Consider the following 26,628-nt stretch of genomic DNA (forward strand, 5'->3'; position numbering starts at 1 on the left):
TTTTAATTCTTTTTTTCCCTAGATGGGCCCTTTATGTATAAAGCTACTCTTATGAAACTTATTTTGTTTATATTATACAATTATGATAAACTTGACTCTAGAGTACTCTTACTAAGTCCTTTTTTAAAATAAATTTTTAAAAATTGAAATAATTTTAACAGTAGTCAGGAATCATGACTTGATTATAAACCCCTAAATTTCACCTATTCCAGGTACATGGAAAAAAAGAATTAAAAGAATATGAATCTCTCCATGAACTTTTTGAAGTACCCTCGTATCTAGTGTTAAAAGAAAAAAAAAATCCAAACACTCGCTAAAGATGTTAAAAGGCAGACTTTACTCATGGGGGGTCATTGGTGATTGGTATAAGGACCACTGCAAGAAGTCCTGCAGTGAGAGAGATCGAACTCAACTCCGCTCCGACAAGGACAAGTGGGGACTTAAAATAAAAAAGCTGCGTGGGGGTCAGTGGATGGAAAATGACTAAGAGGAAACATCAAGGATAAAGGGGTTTCTAGCTAAAATAACCTGACAGAATTATTGCTGCAGAGTGGTTAGATACAAGGGAGGGAGAGTTTTGCTAAACTGACTTAGCAGGATTCTTGCTCAACCTGGATTCTACTAGGATAGAAAGGGAAGCCCAAAGTCAGACCTAGTCTGGCAGAGGACTCCGAGGAGCATGTCTAAAGTTTGGGTCAAAGGAGGGATTCTTTGTCACTATTTAAGGATCATTCCAATTCAGCAGCTTCAAGTTCTCTCCGTTTAAGAGTAATAAGTGTGCATGACTGTCCTTATTGCCTCTTCTTTTTTGGCTTCATGACTATGATGTGATTAGAAGGGAGGACTATCTCTTAGTAAAATGTGGTTTGCAAACGTTACACACACCTCTATGATCATTAAGATTAGGAGTAGAATTTGTGGAGCTTCACGACAACCTTTGAGGAAAAAAGTCAGAGATTGTTTAAGAAATAGGGGGTGAGGGGGGATTACTCTCTTTTGTCATATCTAGACCAAAATCAGTTTCTAGTTTTAGAAAGTTTACATGGAGTCTGTGAAATGTAGTTTTTCAAAGCTCCTTTCTCTTAATCTTAAAACTATTTCAGTATAAAAACATTTCATAGCATTATAAACTTGGTTTATGGCTAAAATTAAGTCCAAGCCACTTCAAAAGTAAACTTTCTAGGTCAAAGTTTAAACTTAAAATCTGTAGTATTACTAAAGAAATAGTTTAATACATAAACAACCATAACTGATTCAAAATGGTAAGAATCTGACAGATCTTTTAGAGTGAGACAGAGAAGCTGGGTGCTGGGAAAAAAAGGCTAATTGGAGAAATCAAAGAATTTTTAAACTGACCAGAGGTAACCCAAAGAAATGTCCTTACTTTTTGTTCTCCTCTGAAGCAGAACAGTGCCTCTCAAACTTGCCTGTGTAAGTTTATTTTTATTTTATTTTATTTTTAAAGATGACTGGTAAGGGGATCTTAACCTTTGTCTTGGTGTTGTCAGCACCACGCTCAGCCAGTGAGCAAACCGGCCATCCCTATATGGGATCCGAACCTGTGGCCTTGGTGTTATCAGCACCGCACTCTCCTGAGTGAGCCACAGGCCAGCCCTTGCCTGTGTAGGTTTAACACACATTCTGGGTTAGCCAGTCTGGGGTAGGACTGCGAGTTTGGATTTCTAACCAGCTCCCAGGAGATGGCGATGCTGCTGGTCTGCAAGGCACACTGAGTGGCAAGGAAAGTAGACAAAAGAAGCAGCAGATCTGAAAATGGTCTGTGCACAGGCAAGGGGTAAGAAGGGTAAGAATGTAATGTAATGCTCTTCTGTCAGCTAAATGTGGCTAAAGCTTTAGCTAAGAGGAATTAGAAAATTTCTATTTAAGATGTGAAAGAGCATCATCAAGCTTAACACAAGCAGTGTAAGGATTATAGAATATTAGAGCTGCAAGAGATAACATCATTTAATTCAAACCCGACATTTTACAGGCAAGGCCTATAGAGGTGACATGGCTTGCCCAAGGTCACTAAATTAATAAATAGTACATTCTGGACTTAGATCATAAAATACAGAGCCAGAAAAAAATAATTACAGAGATGGAAACAGACTTGTCTAATAATAGTTAACCTGGGTAAACTCATTAAGGACAGAGCTTTTTGTATCTCCAATGTCTAATACAGTATTTGGCATATATTGCATGCTTGATGAATTCTTTAACTGAAGTTAATGGTTAAGAAATAAGATACCCACTTCTACTTGTCATTAAATCTTGCTCTGAATTTCATTTATCTTTGTGAGTAAAAAGTAATTGATAACCATTAAGTCTATTGCTTGAATAGTTCTATTTTTATAAAAAGTGATATAATTGAATAGCTGACATTATACATTTTGTCTCAGTTAACCACACCTATGGGAAGTTTAGCTATTCAGATTAAAAGCCTGCACATAGCCCATTGCCACAAAACACTTGTTAGCAGATTAGTTAAATTTCAGGCAAGTGACAGATTAAAATATAGTTCTATGAGAAGTATTTTGCAAATCCAAACACAGAAAGACAGCAAATGTTACACTTTTCTTTTGGTTTTATGTTCATTAAAATAAAATCCTCACTGAAGATCAGTTAATATGCAAAACTGCTAAGAATATATATTAACTTTCAGTTGTCAGGAGATTTTTGGCAAATAAATGTTCAAATTAATTAAACTTCATTCTTTGATGACTGCTTATGTTGTTTTATTATGTATCATTCTAATAGGCTACAATTGCAAAAATTTCAATTCTAAACTATTTTTTCATACATGAAAAATTTCCTAGGAAATAGAAAACTTTTTGCAACCTTTTGCTAGTCATTTTTATAGTTTGATATTATGATGTATGTTTGCAATGGATCAAAAATTAATAGGAAAGTGCTCCAGAATGATTTTATACATTTTTATATCTGAAAAATGAAGTCTGGATAAAATTGGCACATAGTAATATGCAATTTAACTCTGAAGTTGAACTGCTGGTAAGGGGGTCTGAACCTTTGACCTTGGTGTTACTGGCACCATGCTCTCCCAAGTGAGCTAACCAGCCAGCCAGAACTGTATTGTTTTCAAGCCATTTAAAAACTTAGTAAATATCTGTGGATTACTCATCAGGAAAATGTAAGTCAAACTCACAATGAGATGCTATTCACACGCACTAGATGGCTATAATGAAAAAGACGAACAATAACAAATATTGGCAAAGATGGAGAAAATTGGAACCCTGATTAACTGCTGTTGGGGGTGTAAAATGGTGCAGTCACTTTGGAAAATTTGTCAGTTCCTAAAAAAGTTGAGCGTAGAGTTACCATATGACTCTGCAATTCTACTCCTAGGAATATGCCTAAGAGAATGTTTACATAAAATCTTGTACACAAATGTTCATAGCAGCACTATTTAAAATAGCCCAAAGGTGGAATTCTTAAATTTTATTTTATTTTTCAAAAAGTGGAATTAACTCAAATGTCCATCAACTGATGAATGAATAAACAAAATGTGGTAGATCCATACAATCGAATCATTTTGCCGTAAGACAGAATGAAGTACTGATGCGAGCTGCAGCGTGGATAAACTTTGAAGAAAACTGTACTAAGAGAAAGAAGCCAGACACAAAAGATCACGTATTGTATGTTCCGCTTTATACGAAATGCTCGGAATAGGCAAATACACAGAGACAAAAAGTAGATTAGTGATTGCCAGGGGATAGAGGAGGTGGCAAAGAGGAGTGACTGCAAGTGGGTATGGAGTTTCTTTTTTGAGTGAGGAAATGTTTTTGGAATTAGCCAGTGGTGATAGATGCATAACTCTGTGAATATAACCCAAACCACTGAACTGTATACTTTAAAAGGGTGAATTTTTTTTTTCTTTTTGTCTTTTTTCATGTCTGGCAACGGACCGCAACCCTCAGTGTCGCCCCCGTACCGGACCGGGACCGGCAACGGGATTGCAACCCTCGGTGCTGCGCCCGCCCCTCGCTCAGCCAGTGAGCGGGAACCGGTCTGTATGTGGGATCCGAACCCTCGGCAGGAGCGCCACTGCGCTCCCAAGTGGCACACTGTAGCAGTGCGCCACCGGGCCGGCCCTAAAAGGGTGAATTTTATGGCATGTGAACTATATATCAATAAAGCTATTATTAAAATCTATGGAGAGTTATGCTTTTCAAAAACTTAAAAACAGGGCATTTGTGACACTAATATTAATAATTCTCACAATATAAATTCTTGTTTGATTTTCTGATACTGTTGATCAAATGGTGGTTTTTGATGGGTCATTATATCTATATATCTATATATATGGAAAAGTGAATGCTACCTATGTCATTATCTGTAGAGTTAAGATGATCTCCTGGTCTCCTAGGCTAGTGCGTATCTGGGAAGAAAGAGTAAGCTTAACCAAGCTAAAAGAAAAGGTCACCATGGTAGATGGAAGAGTTGTTTTGAAGATAGAAAACGAGGAATGGAAGGTAAGCTTTATAGAAGTATATTTGATTTTCAATATTTCACATTTTGTGGGACAGTTCAAAGAACAATTTTGAGAGTATGTAATTAAGATTGGAATAGTTATAATTCTAATATTAGTAATATACCAAATGAATTTGGGCAACACAAACAACTGAAAAGAAACATACTTCACAATTTTTTGTGTGTGAAAATTCACTCAATTTTGTTCAGTTATACCTAAACTTAAGTCATTTGTGATATTTACCTACTGATCCTTCTAATAAGCAATTTCTTTTTCTATAAAAAACATGACCATTTGCCTAATAAAAATCATATAGCTTTTCAAAGGAAATGCTCAGTTAAAACTTCACAAAATGGAACTAGATATTAATTTTTTTGTTAGGTCTAGCACTTAATTCATATTCTCTCTCCCTAACACACACACACACACACACACACACAATTACTTAATTACATTATGCATACTTTAATTTTTATAAGGGCTTCTAACCCTTGGGTCATTGCTTATTTTCATGCATATAGATATATTTAGCTAGGGGGTTAGCTCCTTTATTTTCTCTTTTGGCTATTTTAGTCTGAAAGGGAAAGGGCATAGAGTTCAGAATAGCTGAAACTCTTAAAATCCTTAAATTAAAAAAAAAATCCTCTTTGCTTTGAGTAGCTAGTTGAGAGGGTGTTGAATGTTTCCAATACTAAGAAGTGATTAACGTTTGAGGTCAGGGATATACTAAGTGCCCTGATATGATCATTGCACACAGTATAAATGTACCCAAATATCAAATTGTTCTTCATAAATATATACAATTATCATAGGCCAATTAAGAAAAAATTATTTTTATTGAATCATAATTGATTATACATATTTTGGGGGTTCAACATCGTTGTATGTTGATCAAATCAATATTATTAACATATATATTATTACGAATCATACTTATTCTTTATGCCCCTTGTCCAACTCTTCCTATCCTCCTCTTCCTCCTCCCTCCCACCCCTGATAACCCTAGATTTCTTCTCTTCTTCTGAAAGAGTAACGGTTACTCTGTTGATTTGTTGCCTAGATGATCTGTCCAATGCTGAGAGGTGTGTTCAGGTCCCCCAGTATTATCATAGAGCAGCTGCTTCTTCTGTCACTCTGGGATGGGTTTTGTAGAGAGAGACATCCTCTTCTTTTCTTTGATCTCCACTGGTGACCCTCCTTGTGTCAATGCATTCAAGTGACTTGTGGGCCATCTGCACAGTGGTTGTGGCATATAGCCGCTTTTGTGGCAGCCGTTGTTATTGTGGCAGCTGTCTATTGTGGGCCACCCACATAGAAGTGGTGTTTTTGGCATGCTCCTTGCCTGGTTGAAGGAGGAGGGGTCGGTCCAAGAAAACTAAACTAAAAAAAAAAAAGGAAATAGTAAAATAGTGATTACTAGAGGCAGGGAAAGGGAGAGGGAAGAGGGAAAAGAGAAAGGTTGGTAGAATAGTACAGTTACAGTTAGATAGGAAGGATAAGTTCTGGTGCTAGAGGGTGACGATAGCTAATAATGTGGTATCGTATATTTCATGATAGCCAGAAAAGAGGATTTTAAATGTTATAACCACAAAGAAATGTTAAATGTTTGGGTGATACATATGCTAACTATTCTGATTGGATCATTATACAATATATGCATGTATGGAAATAACAAAGTGTACCCCATAAACATGTACAATGAAAAAATTAAATTAAAAATCCTCTTTAAGAAAACTGATAAAATACTTAAAAACAGAAGTAGAAGGGAAGTTTGAATTATTATTTTTATTAGCATATTCATTATTACAAATCATATTCTTTATGCCCCTTATCCAATTTCTCTCCCTTTTCCTCCCCCCTCTAATAACCATTGATTTGTTCTCTCCTTCTGATAGATTAACTGTTCTTCTGTTGATTTGTTGCCTATATGATCTGTCTGGTACTGAGAGAGGTGTGTTCAGGTCCCCACTATTATCATAGAGCAGATGCTTTTTCTATCACTCTGGAGTGTGTTTTGTGGAGAGAGAGGAACTCTTTTTTTTTTTTTTTATTTCTGCTGGTGACTGTCCTTGTATCAATGCAGTTGAGTGCCTGGCGTGCCATCTGCATGGTGGCTGTGACTATTGCTACAGCGACTAGATGCTTTTGTGGCAGCCATGGTAATTGTGGTGACTATGGTGGGCTACCGGTATGGAAGTGGTATTTTGGTGTGCTGTTTACCTGGTTGTGGCTGGTTTCAGCTTACCCCAGCTCCTGCCTCAGGAGCCCCGTGGAACCCCAGAGTGGCGGTGGTGTGCCTGGTTGTGGCTGGGTTGGAAGTTTGAGTTACTGATTAAAATGATTTTTTGGATATTCTCATTTTCAATAGCATATGTACTCTAGGAAAGCCTAATATAACAGAATCTTTAGGAACATACTTCTATGTATGTGCGCTACTGACCAAAATGTTATTTTTGTTTATTCTATTACGATTGGGGTTTATGAAGGTTTAGCCAAAAAAAAAAAAAAAAAAAAAAATAAAGGTCTTATCTTAACACTTAGAAGTAGCACAGGGTACTTGGAAAGGTAACCCAATAAGGAAGAAAATATTCCAAAGTGCTTTTACAAATCAAAGAATATCACACTTCAGTATGGCATAATACTAAAATAATTTAAGTAATATATAATGATTCTGTAATTTCTTTTACTTGAATTTAGACCCTTCCTTCTTCTCTACTGAAACTGAATCAGCTACAGGAATGGCAGCTTCATAGAACTGGTTTGTTAAAAATTCCGGAATTCATTGGAAGATTCCAGAACCTCATTGTGTTAGATTTATCTCGAAACACAATTTCAGAGATACCTCGAGGAATTGGTAAGAAAGATTGCTTTTGTTACTGTGCTATTTTATCCAGCTGCAGATATGCATTTTATTGAGATTCCTTTGATACAGGGACTAAAGATCTCATCTTTATATAGCCCTGAGTCTTGAGAATATTATAAACACTTAATCTAAATTGAAGCTTCCAGGAGATCCAAGCCTCTAGATTTACTGAGGTGATTCAAGATGTGAAAAAAGTCTTTTTGGAACTATTATTCTGTAGATTCCTGAAGCAATAATGCTAGCTCAATTATTTCTCTTAGAAGAGAATGGATTGAAAGCAAGAGAGAAAAATAGAAAGATTCCTTAAATGGGGGGGAAAAAAGGAATTCCTAAATAGAAAGTTGCTCAGGATATAACAATAAAAATGGTTTTTGTGAGTGTGTGTGAGTGTGTGTGCATGCCTATAGCACTGATAAACCTGTCCCTTGTTTGAAGAGGCAGGACACAGACTTGGAAAAGGGAATAAGGTAAGAAATATGAATTTGCCAATATAATACTGGCAAGTAATTTATGCTGTAATACGTAATAATATTTTATATTCATCTGCTCTCTTGTGTATTATTTTTTATAGGACTGCTCACTGGACTTCAGGAACTGATTCTTAGCTACAACAAAATCAAGACTGTCCCCAAGGAACTAAGTAATTGTGCCAGTTTGGAGAAACTAGAACTGGCTGTTAATAGAGATATATGTGATCTTCCACAAGAGGTCCGAAAGATAGAAATGCCTATGATTTTATTTTCATCTACTAATAGTTTACTTCTCAATTGCATGATTGTTAAAAATAAAACTAATGAAGAAATGCTATGAATTTTATTTTAGAAAAAATTTTAGTGAAAACCATTTCCTATTATTATAAATATAATGAAGAGAAAGATACTTCGATTGTATTGTCACAATACTGATATATTTGTTGACTAGCCTGTGATCTCCTTGAAGGCCAGAATGAGTTTTATTTATATTCTTAAAATTGAGAGCAGAACCTGGGTTATAGTGATTACCTAATAAATGCTTTTTGAATGAATACATGATTATCATAAAGTATAGACAATGTGGTGATAGAAAATCTCTTTTGTTTACTAGTTGGTTTTTATAGAGTGATCAGTTTTGAGATAGAAGGGAAGTGTAAAACATGAATTCTTCTAGAAAATGTGTTTCTTGCTAGCTTCCTAGGCTCTATCAAGTAAAAGCAAGGCAATGGGATTGGAAAACTTTTGAACTCTGATTTGGTATGATGTCTTGTTATTATCTTGTTATTGGTTAAATTGATCACATAAAAATATAGACATTTATATTACTTCTCAAACACATTAAATGCTCTTAGAATCAGCAAAGAAAATTTCCATGGTGCACTGCCTTTAAAACAATGATTTTACAAGTTAAAAGTTAAGGAAAATAATAAAACAAAATAAAATAGAAAGACTATTCCCTTCTCCTTTATTTTGATGAATATCTCAAACTTTTTTTTCCCAAACATGTCAGCAATAATTATTGCCTTTGCAAGTAAAATATAGTATACAGATATTTTGTAGTTCCATTTAATGAACTGTATGCCCCCATATATGATGAAAATGATGATCACATAGACACAAGAGGGCCAATAAATACTTAATTTCTAATTCTTGTGATTTTTGTTTCTAGGACTGGCTCTGTCACTAAAAAGCAATATGAATTTGTGCTTGAAACTTTCACTATTAACCAGTCTTTACATTTTTTTCACTTAAAAAATAGGCTCTACTGAACAAATATTGAACTGTGATCTTGAGCCCAGAATTGTTTAATTCCAAAAGTGTGACCTCTATGTAGCTGTGTGGCCTTGGACACAGCACTTTACATAACTAGATCTGTTTTCACATATGCAAAATTAGCACTGTTAAATTATAATAGCTCTATTATCTTTTCAATTTCTAAAATTAAAAGGTTCTAGTACTGCTGAGAAACCAGCAATTGAAGACACAGCTCAGAGCCACTAAACTGTACACACTGTATACACACAAATTTGTTAATGTAAAAGCAATCTTTTATACTCTATTCTGAACCATTAGAAAATTTCAAAAGTGTGATGACAGATTTTAAAAAGTGTTTTATTCATGCCGTAAATTCTAAAACCAAAGAAACAGCATCATCTAGTAGACAGAACCCTTCCGCTTTTTTGTACTACCCACAAAACACTGTATTCGTGTATATTTTTTTGTGGTGCAAAAGTTGTAGAATGAATTTGAACATGCCCTGAAACAGAAACAAAACATAGAACCTTCCCAGCTAAATGGAGAATTTTTTTTTTGTAAAAGTTAACTAAATTATCATATCTTGAAACTTTCACTAAGCTGTTATGTGGAAAGGGAATAAATTTTGTGGGATTAGGTCAACAAAAACTTGAGTTCACATCATAGCTCTATCATTTCTAGTTACATGACCCGTCTGAGCCATCTTATCCAAAAATGGAAATAGAAAATGACACTCACCTTGTAAGGTTGATGTCAGAATTACTCACTAACTTAAGGGTACATTGGTGGATGATCATGTACTTACAGTTCCCTCAGACTGGGAGTGGGGAACACAGATAACTAAAGAGATATTTTTAATTGAGTAAACTAGAGCTTTAAGCATCAACATGAACACATTTAAAAACTGATATTGAGAGAAAAAAACAAGTTAAAGATAAGTATGGTATCATAATCTTTAAATTTAAAAAACATAAAAGTATTAAATTTTATGGATACAGTAATTATATTTAGAAATACATAGAAACATATATTATTTATGTATAGTAATAAAAACATAAAAAGCATGCATGGGAATGATAGACATCAAATTCTGGATAGGTGTTACCTCTGAAGAGGAAGAAGGAGCATATAGTGGGTGCGGTTTATCAATACATTTTCTTTCTTAAGCTGAGCACACTGGTGTTTGTTATATTACTCTTAGTAATTTTGATTGCTTATTTAATTTTAAAAATAGAATTACCAAGCATTAAATTCTATGACTGAGATAATGTATGTAATTGTCAGGCACAAAGTTCAATAAAGATGGCTATTATTTTGAAGTTTGAGTTTTCCCATACAATTTTTTTTTTTTTTTCCTTTTTGTCTTTTTTCGTGTCCGACAACGGATCACAACCCTCAGTGTTGCGCCCGTACCGGACCGGGGCCGGCAACGGGATCGCAACCCTCGGTGTTGCGCCCGCACCTCGCTCAGCCAGTGAACGGGAACCGGTCTGTATGTGGGATCCGAACCCTCGGCAGGAGCGCCGTTGCGCTCCCAAACGGCGCACTGTAGCAGTGCGCCACGGGGCCGGCCCTCCCATACAATTCTAAACTACTGGATGAAAGAAAAACATGATGATAGATGCTTACTCATATGAAAAAAAAGCTTTTGCCCGGCAGGTTCTGTAAACCCTGGAACTTTGGAAGATTTAGCTTGACTTTTAATTTGTTATTTAGCTTGTTTTTTATTTTAAATTTTGTGTTTACTATGGCCAAGTAAAGCCCAAGTGTAATGTGAATACTCCTTGATGTGAAATATCTCGTTTACCAGTGTGGATCTTCTAGTAATTTACATTGTGGACATTTATTTTGAAAAACCTTGCTTTCCTCTTTAGCTCAGCAATCTGTTAAAACTTACTCACCTTGATTTGAGTATGAACAACTTTACTACAATCCCTCCTGCTGTGTTAAACATGCCTGCCCTTGAGTGGCTGGACATGGGAAGCAACAGACTAGAACAACTTCCTGACACTATTGAAAGGTAAAATAAACAACTTTTTATGCTACTGAGAAATGTCTTGAAACCACCTATGTAAAATAATAACAAACTAAACAAGTAATCAATCACAATAGATCTGTTTAGTTTGTTTTAACAGAATATTTTCATTTACTCCAAATAAGTAAAAAGGTTTTGTGAGAGGAAAAACTGGCTATCTGACTTTAAGTAATGAACAAGAATATGCCACAACAATAATAGCATTGCTTACAGCATGCCAGGTATTTCTAGGTATTAACAGAGGAGGAAACTAACGCACAGAGATCTTAGCTAACTTGCCCAATGTCACAGTAAATGGGCAAGCTAGGATTTGAACCTAGATAGCCTGGCGTCACAGTCCATGCTGTTAACCGGCATTCATACGGGCTTGCCCTAAATGGGCATATTAATAATTTCTAGTTTTTCTCTTAGGACTCTAAATCAGATTAGATAACATTTACAGCAGTTTTTCTTTAAGAAACCCTATGAATACAGTGAAAAATTACAGAATATGTTGATTTCATTTCTACCACGTTATATGAGAGCTGTACTGTAGAGATGAACTCTCTGACATAGTTTCCCTAATAATTAGGTAATGTGAAGTCAGTTAATTCAGTATATACTGGTTACAGGAGATGTTGTAAAAGACGACATTTTTTTGATTTTTGGGTTTGCATATTATGTGTGATTAGAAACCTCTTTTAATTCTTCAGAATGCAAAGTCTGCATACATTATGGCTGCAACGGAATGAAATAGTATGCTTGCCAGAAGCAATCAGCAATATGAAAAATCTGGGTACTATTGTTCTCAGCAACAATAAACTGCAAGATATTCCAGTATGCATGGAGAAAATGGTGAATCTGAGGTAAAAAGTTGTAGACACAAAACTGAAATGTTCCTTTGTAGCCACAGAACAAAGTAGAGAGGCTGCTATTAATAAATTTAGGTTCTTATTTACATATATGGATATATTTTTAAAATCCTTGTTAATGTTAAATTTCTATAATTTGATAAATAGGACTACATTAACACTGGTCTAAATTATTCAAGAAAGAAACCTTGAAATGAAAGCAGTACTGGGGTTTATCAATTTTAAGAAATGTCCTAGGGTTGGCTGGTTAGCACAGTTAGAGCATGGTACTGATAGCACCAGAGTCCAGGGTTTAATACCAGTACTAGCCAGCCTTCAAGGAGGAAAAAAATGTCCTATGTTGGTGACATTTTCATGAAAATTATCTTTATACTGCAAACAAATTTCATTTGCAATATAAAAACCAAAAGCATAAAAAATAGTGCTTATTTTTCTACTAAATAACTACAAATAGACACACACAATTATGTAACTGATAGAGAGTAGATATAACTTTTTACTAATTACTATCAGAACTCCCTCAAGTGTTTTTCCTCCAAAATTTAATTTCCTGACAGTAAGAATAAGGCAAGAGAATATACATCAAAACCCAAACTTCCACAACAAAATTATTAATTCATTCGCTTATTCAGTAACTACTAGCCTTAGCGTAGATGGTGAAGTTACAATGATAAATAAGACACAGATCTATAAAAATGTAGAAACTAAGTTTATAGCATTGTATATTTAAGATGCATTAAAACTGCTCTCAGAAGTTAAACAGTATCACATTAAGTATACTCTATGAACTAACAGTTACATTTACAAGCTTTGAAAATAAGCTGTCTAAAGCTAGTATTTTTTTCTTCTAGGAAAGAAACAGGGCTATATCATATCTCACTAAGCTGTTCAGTTACTAAAACCAGTTTAAAAAAGTAATTTAGTATATTACCATTTGATCTTTCTCCAGGGAAATAAATGTATACGTCTATGGCACCTATAAAAATACTATTTTTTGGTGAACTGCTAGGTTTGTCAACTTCAGAGACAACCCACTGAAATTGGAAGTAACACTTCCTCCTAGTGAGAGCATAGATGAAGAGGATCGGGAATTATTTGGCCTTCAGTTTATGCACACATACATACAGGAGTCTCGGAGAAAAGCAGGTAGGAGATTTGTATATAACAGATTAAATATTCTTTTTTGGTAGAAGAATGTGTATATAATTAACTTCTATCTACTATCAATTGCTTTATGGATTTCGCATTCCATCTTGCCTTTTCTGTCAAAATCTGCTCTCTTGACCAATGTGAAGGAAGGAAAAAAAGTGAAATCCAACTCTGTTCATAATTCTGATAAGCACTTGGAGAGGTTGCAAAGATATTCAGTCTTTTTTTTAAAAAAGATGACCGGTAGGGGGATCTCAACCCTTGGCCTGGTGTTGTCAGCACCACACTCAGCCAGTGAGCGAACCGGCCATCCCTATATAGGATCCGGACCCGTGGCCTTGGTGTTATCAGCACCGCACTCTACCGAGTAAGCCACGGGCCGGCCGATATTCAAAGTCTTTTAAGTGGAGTCAGAAAATAATTTCTTTAGCCAAGCATCTGAAACACAACCAAGTGAATGAAGATATTATTAGAGCTTCATACTTCATCCTACCAGCTTGCCATACATGTCAATTTGAGCATGAACTGACCTTCCTTGCCATTTTCTTTTTCTACAACCCACGAATAGCACAAACACATTTAACCGAGAGATAAAAATTAAGAGAACATAGATTTTAACCAACAGTGAACATATGAGGTTTTGATGTGTATAGATTTCAATAAGTCTCTGATAATTTAAAATTAAACTACCTTTTTTTTTTTAATTAAAGAAGGAACACCTTTAAATTAAACCAAGATTAGGGGAAGAGGGCAAATAGCACAATTCTGTTAATAAAAACAATGAAACAATAGTGATAGAAATCACGGTTTTATAATTCACTAAAATGTGAAGAGTTTTAGAATTGAAAGGCAGATTTAGTTCAACTCAACGCAACAAATGGTTACTTTGAAAAATGAGTACAATCTTCAGATCCCCATACTGGCCAACCGCCAAAAAGAAAAAAAAGAAAGAAAGAAAGGAAAATGAATATAATCTAAGCAATGACAGTTTTCAGTTAGAGGAAATAATTTTTACCACCATCCAATGGAGGATGTTTAGGAAATGGTAATTAGATCAACTGTAGCAAGGTCACAGAAGCAATGGCATGGCTGACAGTTTGGGGGAAGGCAAGTAAAAAAGTTATAATAGTTTGGGGCCTAGTTATGGAAGGCAGAGGATAAATATATAAAAGACAAGTAGGAGACATAATTTATAACTGAATAGTGATGAGAAAAGAGAGTTTGGGATGATGCGCAATTTTTGGTTAGTGCAAATAGATGGGATGGTGGTTGCTGATATAGGGAATGAAGTACTGTTGCTGGTTTGGGGGGCATATTGAGGTGTAGAAGGGGAGATGAGTTCCAGTTTTGTTGGCTTTTGGCAGCTGGCAGGTATGGAGATTCAAACCTGTCACAAGGCGGCACTCTAACCAACTGAGTTAACTGGCCAGCCTGAGTTCCAGTTTTAACAGTAAATTTGATGCACCTGTGGGACATGCAAGAAGCAGTAATTGTGTAGTTGAATCTAAAGTTTAGGAAGGGGTTTGCTGAACCTACAAATTCTGCGGATTAAGAAATAGCTATATGCATATCCTACATAATCACTTTCTCATGATATGTAAAGAGAAACAAATAAGATTGGGAAAACAATAATCTTGACCTAAGGCTGGCATGTTGAAGGACAGGCTTTATCTTTCCATAAGGTACTTGGTACCACTGTCAGAAACAGATCATTAAGCTTAAATAGGCTATAGGACTGTGATATTTCTTGGGTATGTATGTATGTTTTATGAAACATTAACTGAGCTTATGCCTGCTGTAAAATATGTTTTATTTCTGGGTATAAATTGGTGAATGATGCAAAACAAATTTTATGATGCAAATTAGCACTGCCTAATACCATAAAAATAAGGTTAATTATCAAATGATGTATTTCCTTCATTTATGTTCTCTTGATTGGGGGGGGGGGCACGAGTAACTACCTTAAAAAATAATCAAACTACCTTACTTCAATAACAGTTGCCATAAAACTTATAACAAGAGAAAAAAAATAACAACTTAAACAATGAGATAAAATCAAAGCCTGCCTTCTGTTATTAAAATAGATTCATGAATTACTATTACTACTACTAGTTGATATTTATTGAATACTTTGTGCTCAAAACTGTTCTAAGCATTTTATTTGTGTTATCTCATTTGATGCTCACAACAACCTTCTGATGTAGGCATTATTATAATCATCCCCATTTTAAGAGGAAGAAGTTGAGGCACAAAGATTAAGTAGCTTGCCCAAGGTCACACAGCTGAGAGGTGGTAGGGTTGGGATTTCAACCTAGGCAGTCTGACAAGACATATGAGATTAAACCAAATTAGAAAGGTCAGGAATTAAAAATGGATTTTTATTTACAATTCATGTAATCATAGACCCACAAGGATAAAAATAGTTATTTCACAATATCATTATAATGTCTAAAATTAACAATTGGATCTTTTCTTGGCAAACATACTTACAAATAAGATAATTTTTACAAATAAAGGCAGAAACAAATCAAGGATAAGATGTGGAAGAGAATAACAGTCCTACCATGTTTGGTTTAATATTTGCTTGTGCATAGAAACCATTCATGAGTTAAATAAGGCTTGCATGTGAGAATGTTTTTGGTTTCATCTGATTTCCACTTTATTCCAAATTATTTTCCCAAACAGGACAGAATGCACTTATTATTTGTACAATATGTGTGTGTGTGTGTGTGTGTGTGTGTGTGTGTGTGTATAATGGCCTGATAAAATGTATGAGATACCTAATTAACTTCAGAAGTTGTTTGCAAATTTCACATTTAATTTGTGAATTATGCTTATAACTATCTTTTTGGATGTTCTAACTAGATAGTTATCCAGCAATGAAAACAATGAAGTGAAATAGTTTTTTTTCCTTTGAAAACATCTCTTCACTTTTGGTGTTTGTCATGGACAAATTCTGATAATATACAGATAATATATAATTTCCACAGGTATGGCTGTGGAAATCTGATGGTGATTTCACTAATTGATTGTGAACACCTCTGAATTTGTTTGCATTTGAGAAAATCACAATTATCCTTTCCAGATCTGCATGGAAAAAAATCCACACATAAGCCAAATTCTCAGATTGGCCCTTGCTACAAACTAACAATTGATCGTTACATCTTGAACTTGAGAAGTAAAAAATACTAAATAAAACCAAAGGAAAATAAATTTCCAAAATTAATGCAAATAGGTTTTTTTTTTTTTTAAAAAGATGACCGGTAAGGGGATCTTAACCCTTGACTTGGTGTTGTCAGCACCATGCTCAGCCAGTGAGCAAACTGGCCATCCCTATATAGGATCCGAACCCGTGGCCTTGGTGTTATCAGCACCACACTCTCCCGAGTGAGCCACAGGCCGGCCCCAAATAGAAAGTTATTATGCTAATCACGTGTTGATGTGTTATGTGTGTTTCAGATCACCAAGTCAACTGTTTGACTACTTTACCAATTCCTACAAATAGTGATGGATAATGTAATTCAAGATGCCCTGCTGAAGAGGATTATTTTGGGAATTTGGTGAATTCTCTAATGTTTGGACTTCTGAAGTAAAAAACAAAGCTTTTACCAAAGTTTAATGAGGCCATAGGATTTTTTAAAGTCCCTATTATCTGCTATTTAAATTATATTTTTGTGTATATAAAAATATAATTAAAAAATTTTTGTTTGGTGGAAGACAGATGATGTTCAAATTTCTTTTCCTTTAAGCACTTGTTTCTGGTGATGAAGAATGATTAGGTAAAGCGGTTAACAATACATTTTCCAAAGACACCAGAGGGTCTATATAATACTGCAAAGCAGGACTGAATCCCTTCTGCTGTAAATACTGAATTCGGCCTTGGTCAATCAGCAATTTACAAAGATGCCCGATTTTCTTCTTTTCTTCAACAGTAAGAAGCCTAAATTGAGTAAACACACGTAGAACATTGTTAAAAAAATATTTTAGTCATTTGTGTTTATTGAGAAACTGCTAAATAACCCACATTATACATAGGTGCTATGTCCCATGCTTTCAAACACATTTTGTTTATGACAATGAAAATGTGTATATTTTAACTTATTCTAAAATGAGATTGTAAAATATATTTTCATGAATAAATTGTTGGTAATAGTTATCTAACAAGAAAGTACAGCAACAATGAAATACTTCTCCTTTAGTGCTGTACATTACAAAAGTAATCACTTACCCAGGCAAACTATCAGTGATGTCATCTGTGATTCTGTATCCTCCATCATCATGCTCTTCATTATCATCATGCTGATTATCTTTTCTCTTTGTGATAATATTTGAGGCTTCCAAAGATGTTTTCCGCATTCCACAAGTTGCCCAACTACTCATTCGCTGGAAATAGTGGAATTCCACTGCTCCGAGGCCTAGAGCCCTGAAATATTCTTTGCCCACATAATGTCTCCAATCACACCTGTGGTGACAACAGAGTGCAATAACAATGCCAGCCACAGGGGTCCACTTCTCTGGTACATTTTTTTCATTTCCTTCCTTGGCCAAAGTGTTAATTTCATTTTCTGTTTTATCATTCTTTATGCGTTTGGCTAAAGGTTCTTCATTCCTTTCCTCACAACTGGCAGCATAGGTTTCAACCAAACATCGTAATGCAAGATCTGCAAACACAATTATGTGGCCCCCCAAACCACATTGTTTTTAAACATAAATATTTTTACATTTATTAAACAGTATGGCTTCCAAAAACCTAACAACAAAAACAACAAAAACCTACTTAGCTTTATACTTGTAATAATTCTATCATGAATTATCAACTTTGTTCAAATTTGCTGTTTTCTTACTATCTCAATTTCTCTAACAATTTATTGTAAAAAAAAAAGCCTACTGAACAATAAAACTGTCTGAAACTTAAGATCTACAATTTGAAAAACTTTTAGTCTACTTAAATTGTCTTTCATTTCTCCTACCCTAGCTGAGGAAATGGCTTGTATAGTAAAAATTTATTCAACTACACTTACATTCCAGGGAAGTTTTGATCTTAAGAAACCCAAAGAAAAAGAAAGGCAACTCTGTTTAGAATGATGCTAGTTAAGATGCTAGTATTGAAATGTATGATGTTCACAGCAAACAGTGACGAACTAAAGAGTTGAGAATAGAGGGTCAGAATATGGAAAGCAGGCCTCACTGATTAGCCTTATTGTATTTACACATTCATTCAGCAAGTATTTACCAAATGCTTTTCATGTGCAAAGCACTGGGTATGCAATGATGATTAATACACACAAACTTAGAGGTGAATGAACTCTATATTAAAATGAAAAAATGTTAGTATATTTAAAAACTAAACAAATGGATTTTTGATGACTGTACCGACCTCCCACTGAAAACTGTTATATTGGTGACAATATTAAGAAGACCCCAAATACTGTTGACAATATTGGAATGACCCCACATATTGGAAAGACCCCAAATGTAAAACCCATATTTTCTGTCTGATTAGATTGTCACGTTGTGTCTGTTCATCAAAACAAATATATATTTTAAAATTTTATTACCCTAAGATGTCACAAGTAAATATGAAGGTACTTCAAAAAGTTCATGGAAAAATATAATTAAAAGATAACAGAAATCTTTCCATGAACTCTTTGAGGTACCCTCATATTAAATGATCTGATATTTCACCAGTAAATTTAATTCAACATATAAATTTTAGCCAATAAACATTGGGAACCTATTATTTGGAGAAAGTGGTAGTTAATAAATTTCATAAACTATCATTTTCTGACAAAGTATATTCAGTCACTGTTTATTCATATTTGAATTAAGTAAATGATTTTCAAAAATGTGAATAACCAGAAAAATTACTGAAAGGATTAAATTATTTCAGAATTAAAGGGAGCTTGGAACGGGTAAAGGAACATGAAAATCAACTGCAATGCATATTGAGAAGTTAAAATAAAATAAAAACTAAAAAAAAAAAAGAATGAAAAGAAGTTTTGGCAATCTATCTTAACCCCTTCTCTATAGAGAACTTAAGGCACAAAGACACAAACCTAGAATGAGACAAGGAAACACAGCAAATTGGTGGCCAACATTATTCATTTACCGAAAGAGTTACTGAATTCCTGTTATATACCAAGCATGGTATTAGGACACACACTATGCTCAAAAAATTCACAGCCTAATGGGAGAATTAGATATATAAACAGATAATTAAAACACACTAAGGTAAAAATATGCAGAAGGTATTAATGATAACACTAAGAGGGCATATCTTATTTAAGAAGGCTCCTTGAGAGTGGTGACAACTGAGTTGAAGGTAAGTAGAAACTGACCAGTTTTTTTGTGTGGGTGAGTGTTTGGGTGGGGGTAGAATTCCAGATCTAGTAGAAACAGTATGGCATAAAGTACACAGGGTTTGATGTTATATGTTACTGAAGAGTAAAGCTGGAGACAGGGAGTGGCAAAGAGAGAAAGGCAGAAGCCAGATTGAGACTAGAATATCATGTTAAAGAACTTGGACTTTATCCTGTAGGTCATGGGGAGCTTCTAAAGAGTTTAAAGAAGGGGAAAGTCACATTAGATGTGTAGCAGATGGGTTTGAATATTAATATTTAAAGAACAGATGTTGGAAGGAGATCACGAAAGAAACAGAGAAAGAATGGCATAGATGTAGCAGAAGAACCAGGAAAGGAGAGTGTCACAAGAGAGAAGGAAACAGAATTTCAAGCAGGGTAAGCAACAACAGAAGAGATGAACGGAGGATTCAGATAGAGTGAATCAAGGAGAAAAAAGTGTGTAGAACATGAGAAATGGTCTTTGTAGGTTATACTTTTGAGAAACTTGGATAAGATGGGAGGAGTCAAAGGAGTATGCTCCCCACCCAGAAGGGAACTGGTTACTTCAGAGGCTTAAATGAGATTATGTGAAAGAAGTAAAAACTATGAAGGACAATACAAATATATAGTACTCAAAAGTACTCAAAGCCATTTCCAGTAAATTTGAATAATATCTTATAGAGGCTCCAACTTCCCCATATAGGTAGATGATAAAACTAGCAGAAGCCAAGAAGAAGATATAACAATACTTGACATTTACTGAGCATTAATATGTGCCAGACGCTTTACATGTAACCTGGTAAATTATATTAGTATTCCTGATTTATATATGACGTAACCAAAATTTGGAAAGGTTAAGAATTTGCCAAGGTTACAGAGTAGAGCTGAAGTCTAGACTACCTGATTCCAAAGTGCATGCTATTTCCACTTTACCATGCTAGATCTGATGAACAGAAGTGCTAAGACGAGACATCTTAGATTTTTTTTCATCTAAAATTTATTTTTTCTTTTCCTCAGAATCATGAAACACAATAATCTTCTGATTGGAAAGGTTTCAGGATTCTTCCCAAACAGCGGTTCTAAAAAAATTCAGTAGTTTCTGGGGTGGAATCATAGTCTCAATAAATGGTTTGTTTCCTTTTTTGGTTGAAATATAACCCCCAAAATTTTAAGGTCTCATATGAGACAGTATTTGCACACAGAACTCTTAATTCATCCTGCAAAATGACCAAAATGAGCAGATAGATAGGAAAGCCCTGTATTTGATATTACAGAAGGCCAGTGCTACTATGAAGATTAATAAGTTGCAATGTAAACAATAAGAAATCTAAACTATTCAAAAGAGACTACTGAAATGGTTGGGGTCAGGTGAAGCTAAAACCTAATGTATAATTTAGACATTACTGGTTTGTTTACATACCTGTTGCCACACCACACAGATGCTTTCCAATTCCTACCACAGGTAGTTTTCTTTCTCTTAGCACAGGAACCTTGTCTGAAATAAAAGGAAATGAAAATTAAGTTCGATCTCTTGTGAGATAAAGTATTCATGTGGCCTTCTAAAAAAGAGAGAACTAATTAGAATCTTTGAATTTTAGGGCTAAAAGAGACTCAAACAGAAAATTCTTACTTTATAGAATTCAACAAATAAGAGCTTGTTGAGAGTTTATGACATCAGAAAAGTAATACATTCAGTTAAATAATTTTAAATACAGTGATTTATATACAAATGCTGGGTTGCTTCTAAAGGCTTAATTAAGGTTGGAGTCTAGTTTATGGTATGAGGACATATCAAAACTTTTGAACTCTTCCCTAATAGCTGTGTAACACTTCATTTCCAGTTGACACTGAAAACAATTTTTTAAAATTTCAACCATAATTCACTTTACATTTATTTAAATGTTACATATAACATTCTATATTACCAGTGGATTAATTATACTTTTATTTTCCCTGAAGCACTGTTCCGCATGACCGGATTTCTAAGCAAACTTCAGAGTTTGAAACTTCTATAATTTAGGCAAAGCAATGAAAAGTTATGCAACTTACTCAAACACAAGTGTTGAATATCAATCTGAAGTCTCTCGAACACTGAATTTTTCTTTCTGTGTTTACCATCTACCTGCACAAACAATATTGATGTAACAATAACTTTTTATGTTAAAAAAGCTTTATAAAAATGGAAAAATTCTATTTGTTTTAAAAATTCAGAGCAAATAAGTTTCCATCTTATTTTTAGTAATGAAAAAAACAGAATGAATAAAAAAATTTAACATTGTATATTCTTTGGGCTGAGCCCGTGGCACACTCGGGAGAGTGCGGTGCTAGTAGCGCAGCATTGCTCCCGCCACGGGTTCGGATCCTATATAGGGATGGCCAGTGCGCTCAGCCAGAGCGCGGTGCGGCCGATCTCACAAAAAGACAAAAAAACCAACCAAACAAAAAAAAAACATTGTATATTCTTTGATGGAAACTCCAAAATAATATCATACATTTTGAAAATTTTATCAGTTGATACGTATACATTATTTCCTTTAACCCTAAAATTCCCACACTGATGAAGAAACTGTGATCCACAGATGTTAAGTGACTTATCTGAGATTATGTGCCAGCTCCTTTGTCTTGTATACTTTGTCTAGGATACTATTTTTGGCTTGCTCCTCTTCTTACACTCCCTGAAAGATCACAACCATTCTAATCTCTATCCATGTTCCTATGTCCTACAGATCTACATTTGTGGCTCAGATCTCTCTGATGAACATCAGACACCATCAGCAAACGCAGCACATCCAGAACTGAACTCATTATTTTTGCCTTCAAACCTACTCTTCTTCTACCTCCTCCTTTATTCCCTTTCTCAGGGAAGAGCACCACTTAGTCATTTAAGCCACAAAAACGTCACCCCAAATTACTCCTTCTCTCTCAGATTCAATGAATAATAAATCTGGAAGTCTTGTGGCTTTCAACATCTTAACATTTCTCCTACTCTTCCCCTCCTCTCCATCCTACTGCAACAGCCTTATTTGTAAAGGACAAAATTATATTTTATTATTAATCTCTCTACTTCAAGTCTCAGACTCTTCTGATATAGCCTTAATGGTGCTGCTAGTATACACTTTTTCAAACCCTTTTTTACTTCACCAACTCTTATATATTCTTTCAATCTCCTTTCAACTGTCCCTTCTTCCATGAAACTTTCCGTATCCCTGAGGTCGGTGGTCTAGCTTCATGCTCCCATAGCATTGCGTTCTTACCATTGTCACAACACACTTAGCACACTGAACCAAAATACATATGTCTGCCCCACTAGATATAAGCTTCTTGAAGGCAAGTACTAAATCTTGTTTCCAGTGTATCCCCAGCACATAGAAGGATAAAGTCAAACTCCTTCCTCGGCATAAAATATGAGACCTTTCGTAGGCTAGCCCTCCTCTACAGTCTCATCATTGCTGCACTCTACTTCACATCATGTTCTCCCATCACACAGAAATGTTTCCATATTTCCCTGTTGTTTCAGGCATTCGGCTACACCATTCTTGCTTCCTAGAATGCTTCTCAAATCCTCTACCTAGCAAACACTGATTCCTCTTTCCAGATTTAGCTCAAGCATTATTTTTTCTGTAGTCATTCGCCATTTCTTCCCTGCAATAAAGTAAAACTTGTCACTCCTTCCTTTGAACCTACACTGTACTCTGTGCAGACTCTTTCATATTCTAACATTGTACTACCATCATCTATTCATTTGCTTGTCTTTCCTTTCTAAACATAAGTAATAGAGTAGAGAGACCTTGTCTTATTTGACTTTATATGCCCAATGTCCATCACGGTGTCTGGCAGCATGCTCAATAAATGTCTACTGAATGAGTCAGTAGGACCCAAGACTTTTAACTCCTAGCTTGAGCTTGGCTCTTTCCATATATTTTTCTGTCTCTGCAAATAATTTTAAGAACTCAGATCAGTGGACTATTGAAATTTTGATTAAAAATTAATCACCCGCAGTTTAAGTCATCAATATAATTATAACTGATAAAAGCTATAATCAAATACACCAAAAAGGAAACTCATTTTCTTTAGGAGACATGTTTCTGACATGCATTTCTAAATAAGAAAAATGCAAAGTTTGGTTGCTAATAGATTGCAAGAATTTCTCTTACCTTGAATCTTGTGGTCACCTTTTCTACTAGGATAAAGTGAACTTTTTCCGCATCTTTTAAGGCAATATCAACCCAGTGAGATAATTTTCCCTTTCCTGCTCCAAACTCAACAAAGCATCTTCTTGGACCGAGTAACTTTAACTTTTCAATGGTACCTAAAATAGAAGCCTGCAAACTTCACGAGATTATTTTATAAACTACAACAAACACATTTGGCCTAAATGGGAAAACAGCAAGGTAATTTCTACCTAAGGCAGTATGTTCACATTGATAATTTCTATTTGGCTTTCATTTTTTATCTTGCTTTTAAATATTTAATATTCAGTACTCAGAACCAAATCCGTGCCAGAATTTTTCTTATATATGCTTATACATTTTTTTGAAAAGAAGATATTTTGTACCCTGAAAGTGAAACTAAATAAAATCTCATTAATAACTATATTTAGAAAGAATAAAAAGGTTATCTTTTAACAAATAAACAAAGGCCAGTTTTAGTATTACTATGGCCTCAACCTACCTGCTGTTTCAGGTGCTTAGCTGCAGAATCACCATTTTTAGGGTCATTAAGGGCATCGTGTAATGCTGGATGGGACATAATATGATCTTTAAGCGTAGAATTCAAACCTGTGCCAAATATAAGCACAATGGCTTAAGGAACCAAACATGAAACTGTAGGACTTCAAACAATGGCACCAACTCATATACCGCCTAGTTACAGGAGTCACTCTTTAACTGCAATTGCACTTTCTGCAGTTTCAGTTATCTGTGGTAAACTGTGGTCTGAAAAAATTAAATTGAAAATTCCAGAAATAAAAAATTCAAAAGTTTTAAATCGCACACCATTCTGAATTGCAGAGTGAAATCTCCTTGGACATGAATCACTCCTTCATCCAGTGTATCCACGTTTATACGTTACCCACCCATTAGACATTTAGTAGCCATCTAGGTTATCAGATCGAAAAAACATAGTATATACCGTACTCTAAAATAATTTAATCCCTGTACTGGCCAACCACCAAAAAAATAAAAAAGATAAAATAATTTAACTTGTAACTTTAGGCAGACATACCTTCACTTGCTTTTCTCAATTTCTTAATTAAATTTTCCATCTGCTCTTCAGATAGAGAAGAAATTGGAACCTAGATACAAAAATAAAACTAAATAATATAGCCAAAAAATGCTTTTAAGTAGCATGACAGAGACTAAGTAGAAGTGTAGAAGTTGGGCGATTCTGATGGCAACTTAGGCTCTTCTTTCCGATAAAGCCTTTTCCCTAAGCTGCCATCAGAATTGCCCAGCTGTTAAGCCACTACTCAGTCTCTGCTGTACTACTTTAATTCCCCTAACCTGTTCAGGGTCAAGAATACATCCAGGCTCAAACGGATTCAAAAATCAAAGGGGCCTCAGGGCCCATTCTAGCTTGTTTTGTTATAGATCGTGAGTTGGTGTGGTCTAACCATCACTAATAATGATTCTATAGGAAAATGCATCTAAACAACAAATTTATTCCAAACAAATATTGGAACACGGCTTATTCAAAACATAGAGATAACTTATAAATGCCTTTTAAAATTAAATATAAAGTCAATGTACTTACTAATTGTTCAGGTATTTCTGTTTCATCTTTTAAGCCTGCATTAATATCTTGAATAAAGAAATCCTTAACAAAAACAAAACAAAACAATAACAATACTGTTAATAAGGTGAAGCTCACAAAAATTAAGTTGAAAAACTGACTCTTCCCTTCATCCCATTCTCCCTTCTTCCCATTAGTTTATTTGTTTAGTAATGACTGAGTACCTACTATGGTCCCTGATTTGCTTTAGGTGCTAGGGATTTACCACAGTTGATAACAGAAGAGATAAAAGTCTGTACATTTGTGGATCTCATATTCTGGTGAGGTGGTTATTTGAATAAGCATTTATAGTCTAAAGAAATTCATCAGTAATTTTTATTAAAGTTTTTACCTGTTTGCAGCATAGACTGAAGACTGTGCCAATTTTGCTTTACAGTGTTAAAGCAAAAACAAAGTACCAACTTACACAATGCTGTTTATTAGACATGCAGCATGACCAAAGACAGATAAAACATAGATATTACAATGGTAAAAGCCTGATTTCTTTATTTTAAAATACTAACTAAAAATTGAAAATAGCAATGCCCTGTGACACTATATTATTGAAATTAATATAATGAGATCTTTCTAGTCTATCTTCAGAGACATAAGTTCTAGGTAAGGATTTATATCAGCACTGTCCAGTAGAAATATCTGAAATAATGGAAATGTTCTATATCTGCCCTGGCCAACATGGTAGTCACTAGCCTTGAAATATGGATTTTCAATTTTATTTAATATTAATTAATTGAAATTTAAATAGTCATATGTGGCTAGTGGCTGCCATACTGGCCAGTGTAGACCTAGATGAATGAAATAGTACTATTTCTATAAATCCTGTTTTAAAAGCGAAAACAACTCCTGAGGACATTATGTTAAGCATAGTTATGGACTTTTACACAGATGGCAAAAAAGTAAAATCCTGATTGTGTGTTTAGCTATTCCCATATGGATAGCAATGGAAACCAGTGACTGAATGGAATGGGTGAAGACTGTAGGTATTATAATGTTTTGTTAGACGACTGACAAAACTATAATAGAAAATTAGGGGCCGGCCCTGTGGCTCACTCAGGAGTGCGGCGCTAGTAGCACCGAGGCTGCGGGTTCGGACTCTATATAGGGATGGCCGGTGTGCTCACTGGCTGAGTGTGGTGCAGACGACACTTAGCCAAGGGATGTGATCCCCTTACCGGTTTAAAAAAAAAAAAAAAAAAGAAAATTAGCTATAGCTATCAGAATTTTATGTACTCAGTTTAAAATAGTTGCACAGTGCTTCGGGTAACTTGTGTTGTGGATTAGATCTTTTTTTTTTTGTCTTTTTTCGTGTCCGGCAACGGATCGCAACCCTCAGTGTTGCACCCGTACTGGACCGGGACCGGCAACGGGATTGCAACCCTCGGTGCT

At 34.9% G+C, this 26,628-nt stretch overlaps 2 protein-coding genes across 2 annotated transcripts in view; one reads left to right on the forward strand and one right to left on the reverse strand.

The window, feature by feature from the left end:
- Positions 1 to 17,335, forward strand: part of LRRC39 (leucine rich repeat containing 39) — a 28,475-nt gene extending 11,140 nt beyond the window's left edge. Inside the window, exons 4-10 of the mRNA XM_008579568.1 lie at positions 4,385 to 4,490; positions 7,187 to 7,343; positions 7,924 to 8,060; positions 10,954 to 11,099; positions 11,807 to 11,959; positions 12,975 to 13,111; positions 16,574 to 17,335. Coding sequence (XP_008577790.1) covers positions 4,385 to 4,490; positions 7,187 to 7,343; positions 7,924 to 8,060; positions 10,954 to 11,099; positions 11,807 to 11,959; positions 12,975 to 13,111; positions 16,574 to 16,629 — 892 coding nt within the window. The 3' untranslated portion in view covers positions 16,630 to 17,335. The remainder of the gene's footprint in view (positions 1 to 4,384; positions 4,491 to 7,186; positions 7,344 to 7,923; positions 8,061 to 10,953; positions 11,100 to 11,806; positions 11,960 to 12,974; positions 13,112 to 16,573) is intronic.
- Positions 16,799 to 26,628, reverse strand: part of TRMT13 (tRNA methyltransferase 13 homolog (S. cerevisiae)) — a 17,558-nt gene continuing 7,728 nt past the window's right edge. The window contains exons 4-11 of the mRNA XM_008579567.1: positions 25,207 to 25,269; positions 24,679 to 24,748; positions 24,127 to 24,233; positions 23,610 to 23,777; positions 21,505 to 21,577; positions 20,876 to 20,950; positions 17,343 to 17,775; positions 16,799 to 17,054 (exon numbers count right to left, since the gene is read on the reverse strand). Of these exons, the coding sequence (XP_008577789.1) occupies positions 16,859 to 17,054; positions 17,343 to 17,775; positions 20,876 to 20,950; positions 21,505 to 21,577; positions 23,610 to 23,777; positions 24,127 to 24,233; positions 24,679 to 24,748; positions 25,207 to 25,269 (1,185 nt within the window). The 3' untranslated portion in view covers positions 16,799 to 16,858. The remainder of the gene's footprint in view (positions 17,055 to 17,342; positions 17,776 to 20,875; positions 20,951 to 21,504; positions 21,578 to 23,609; positions 23,778 to 24,126; positions 24,234 to 24,678; positions 24,749 to 25,206; positions 25,270 to 26,628) is intronic.

Source organism: Galeopterus variegatus, unplaced genomic scaffold (genome assembly GCF_000696425.1).
Source record: "Galeopterus variegatus unplaced genomic scaffold, G_variegatus-3.0.2 Scaffold1913, whole genome shotgun sequence".
Taxonomy (NCBI): domain Eukaryota; kingdom Metazoa; phylum Chordata; class Mammalia; order Dermoptera; family Cynocephalidae; genus Galeopterus; species Galeopterus variegatus.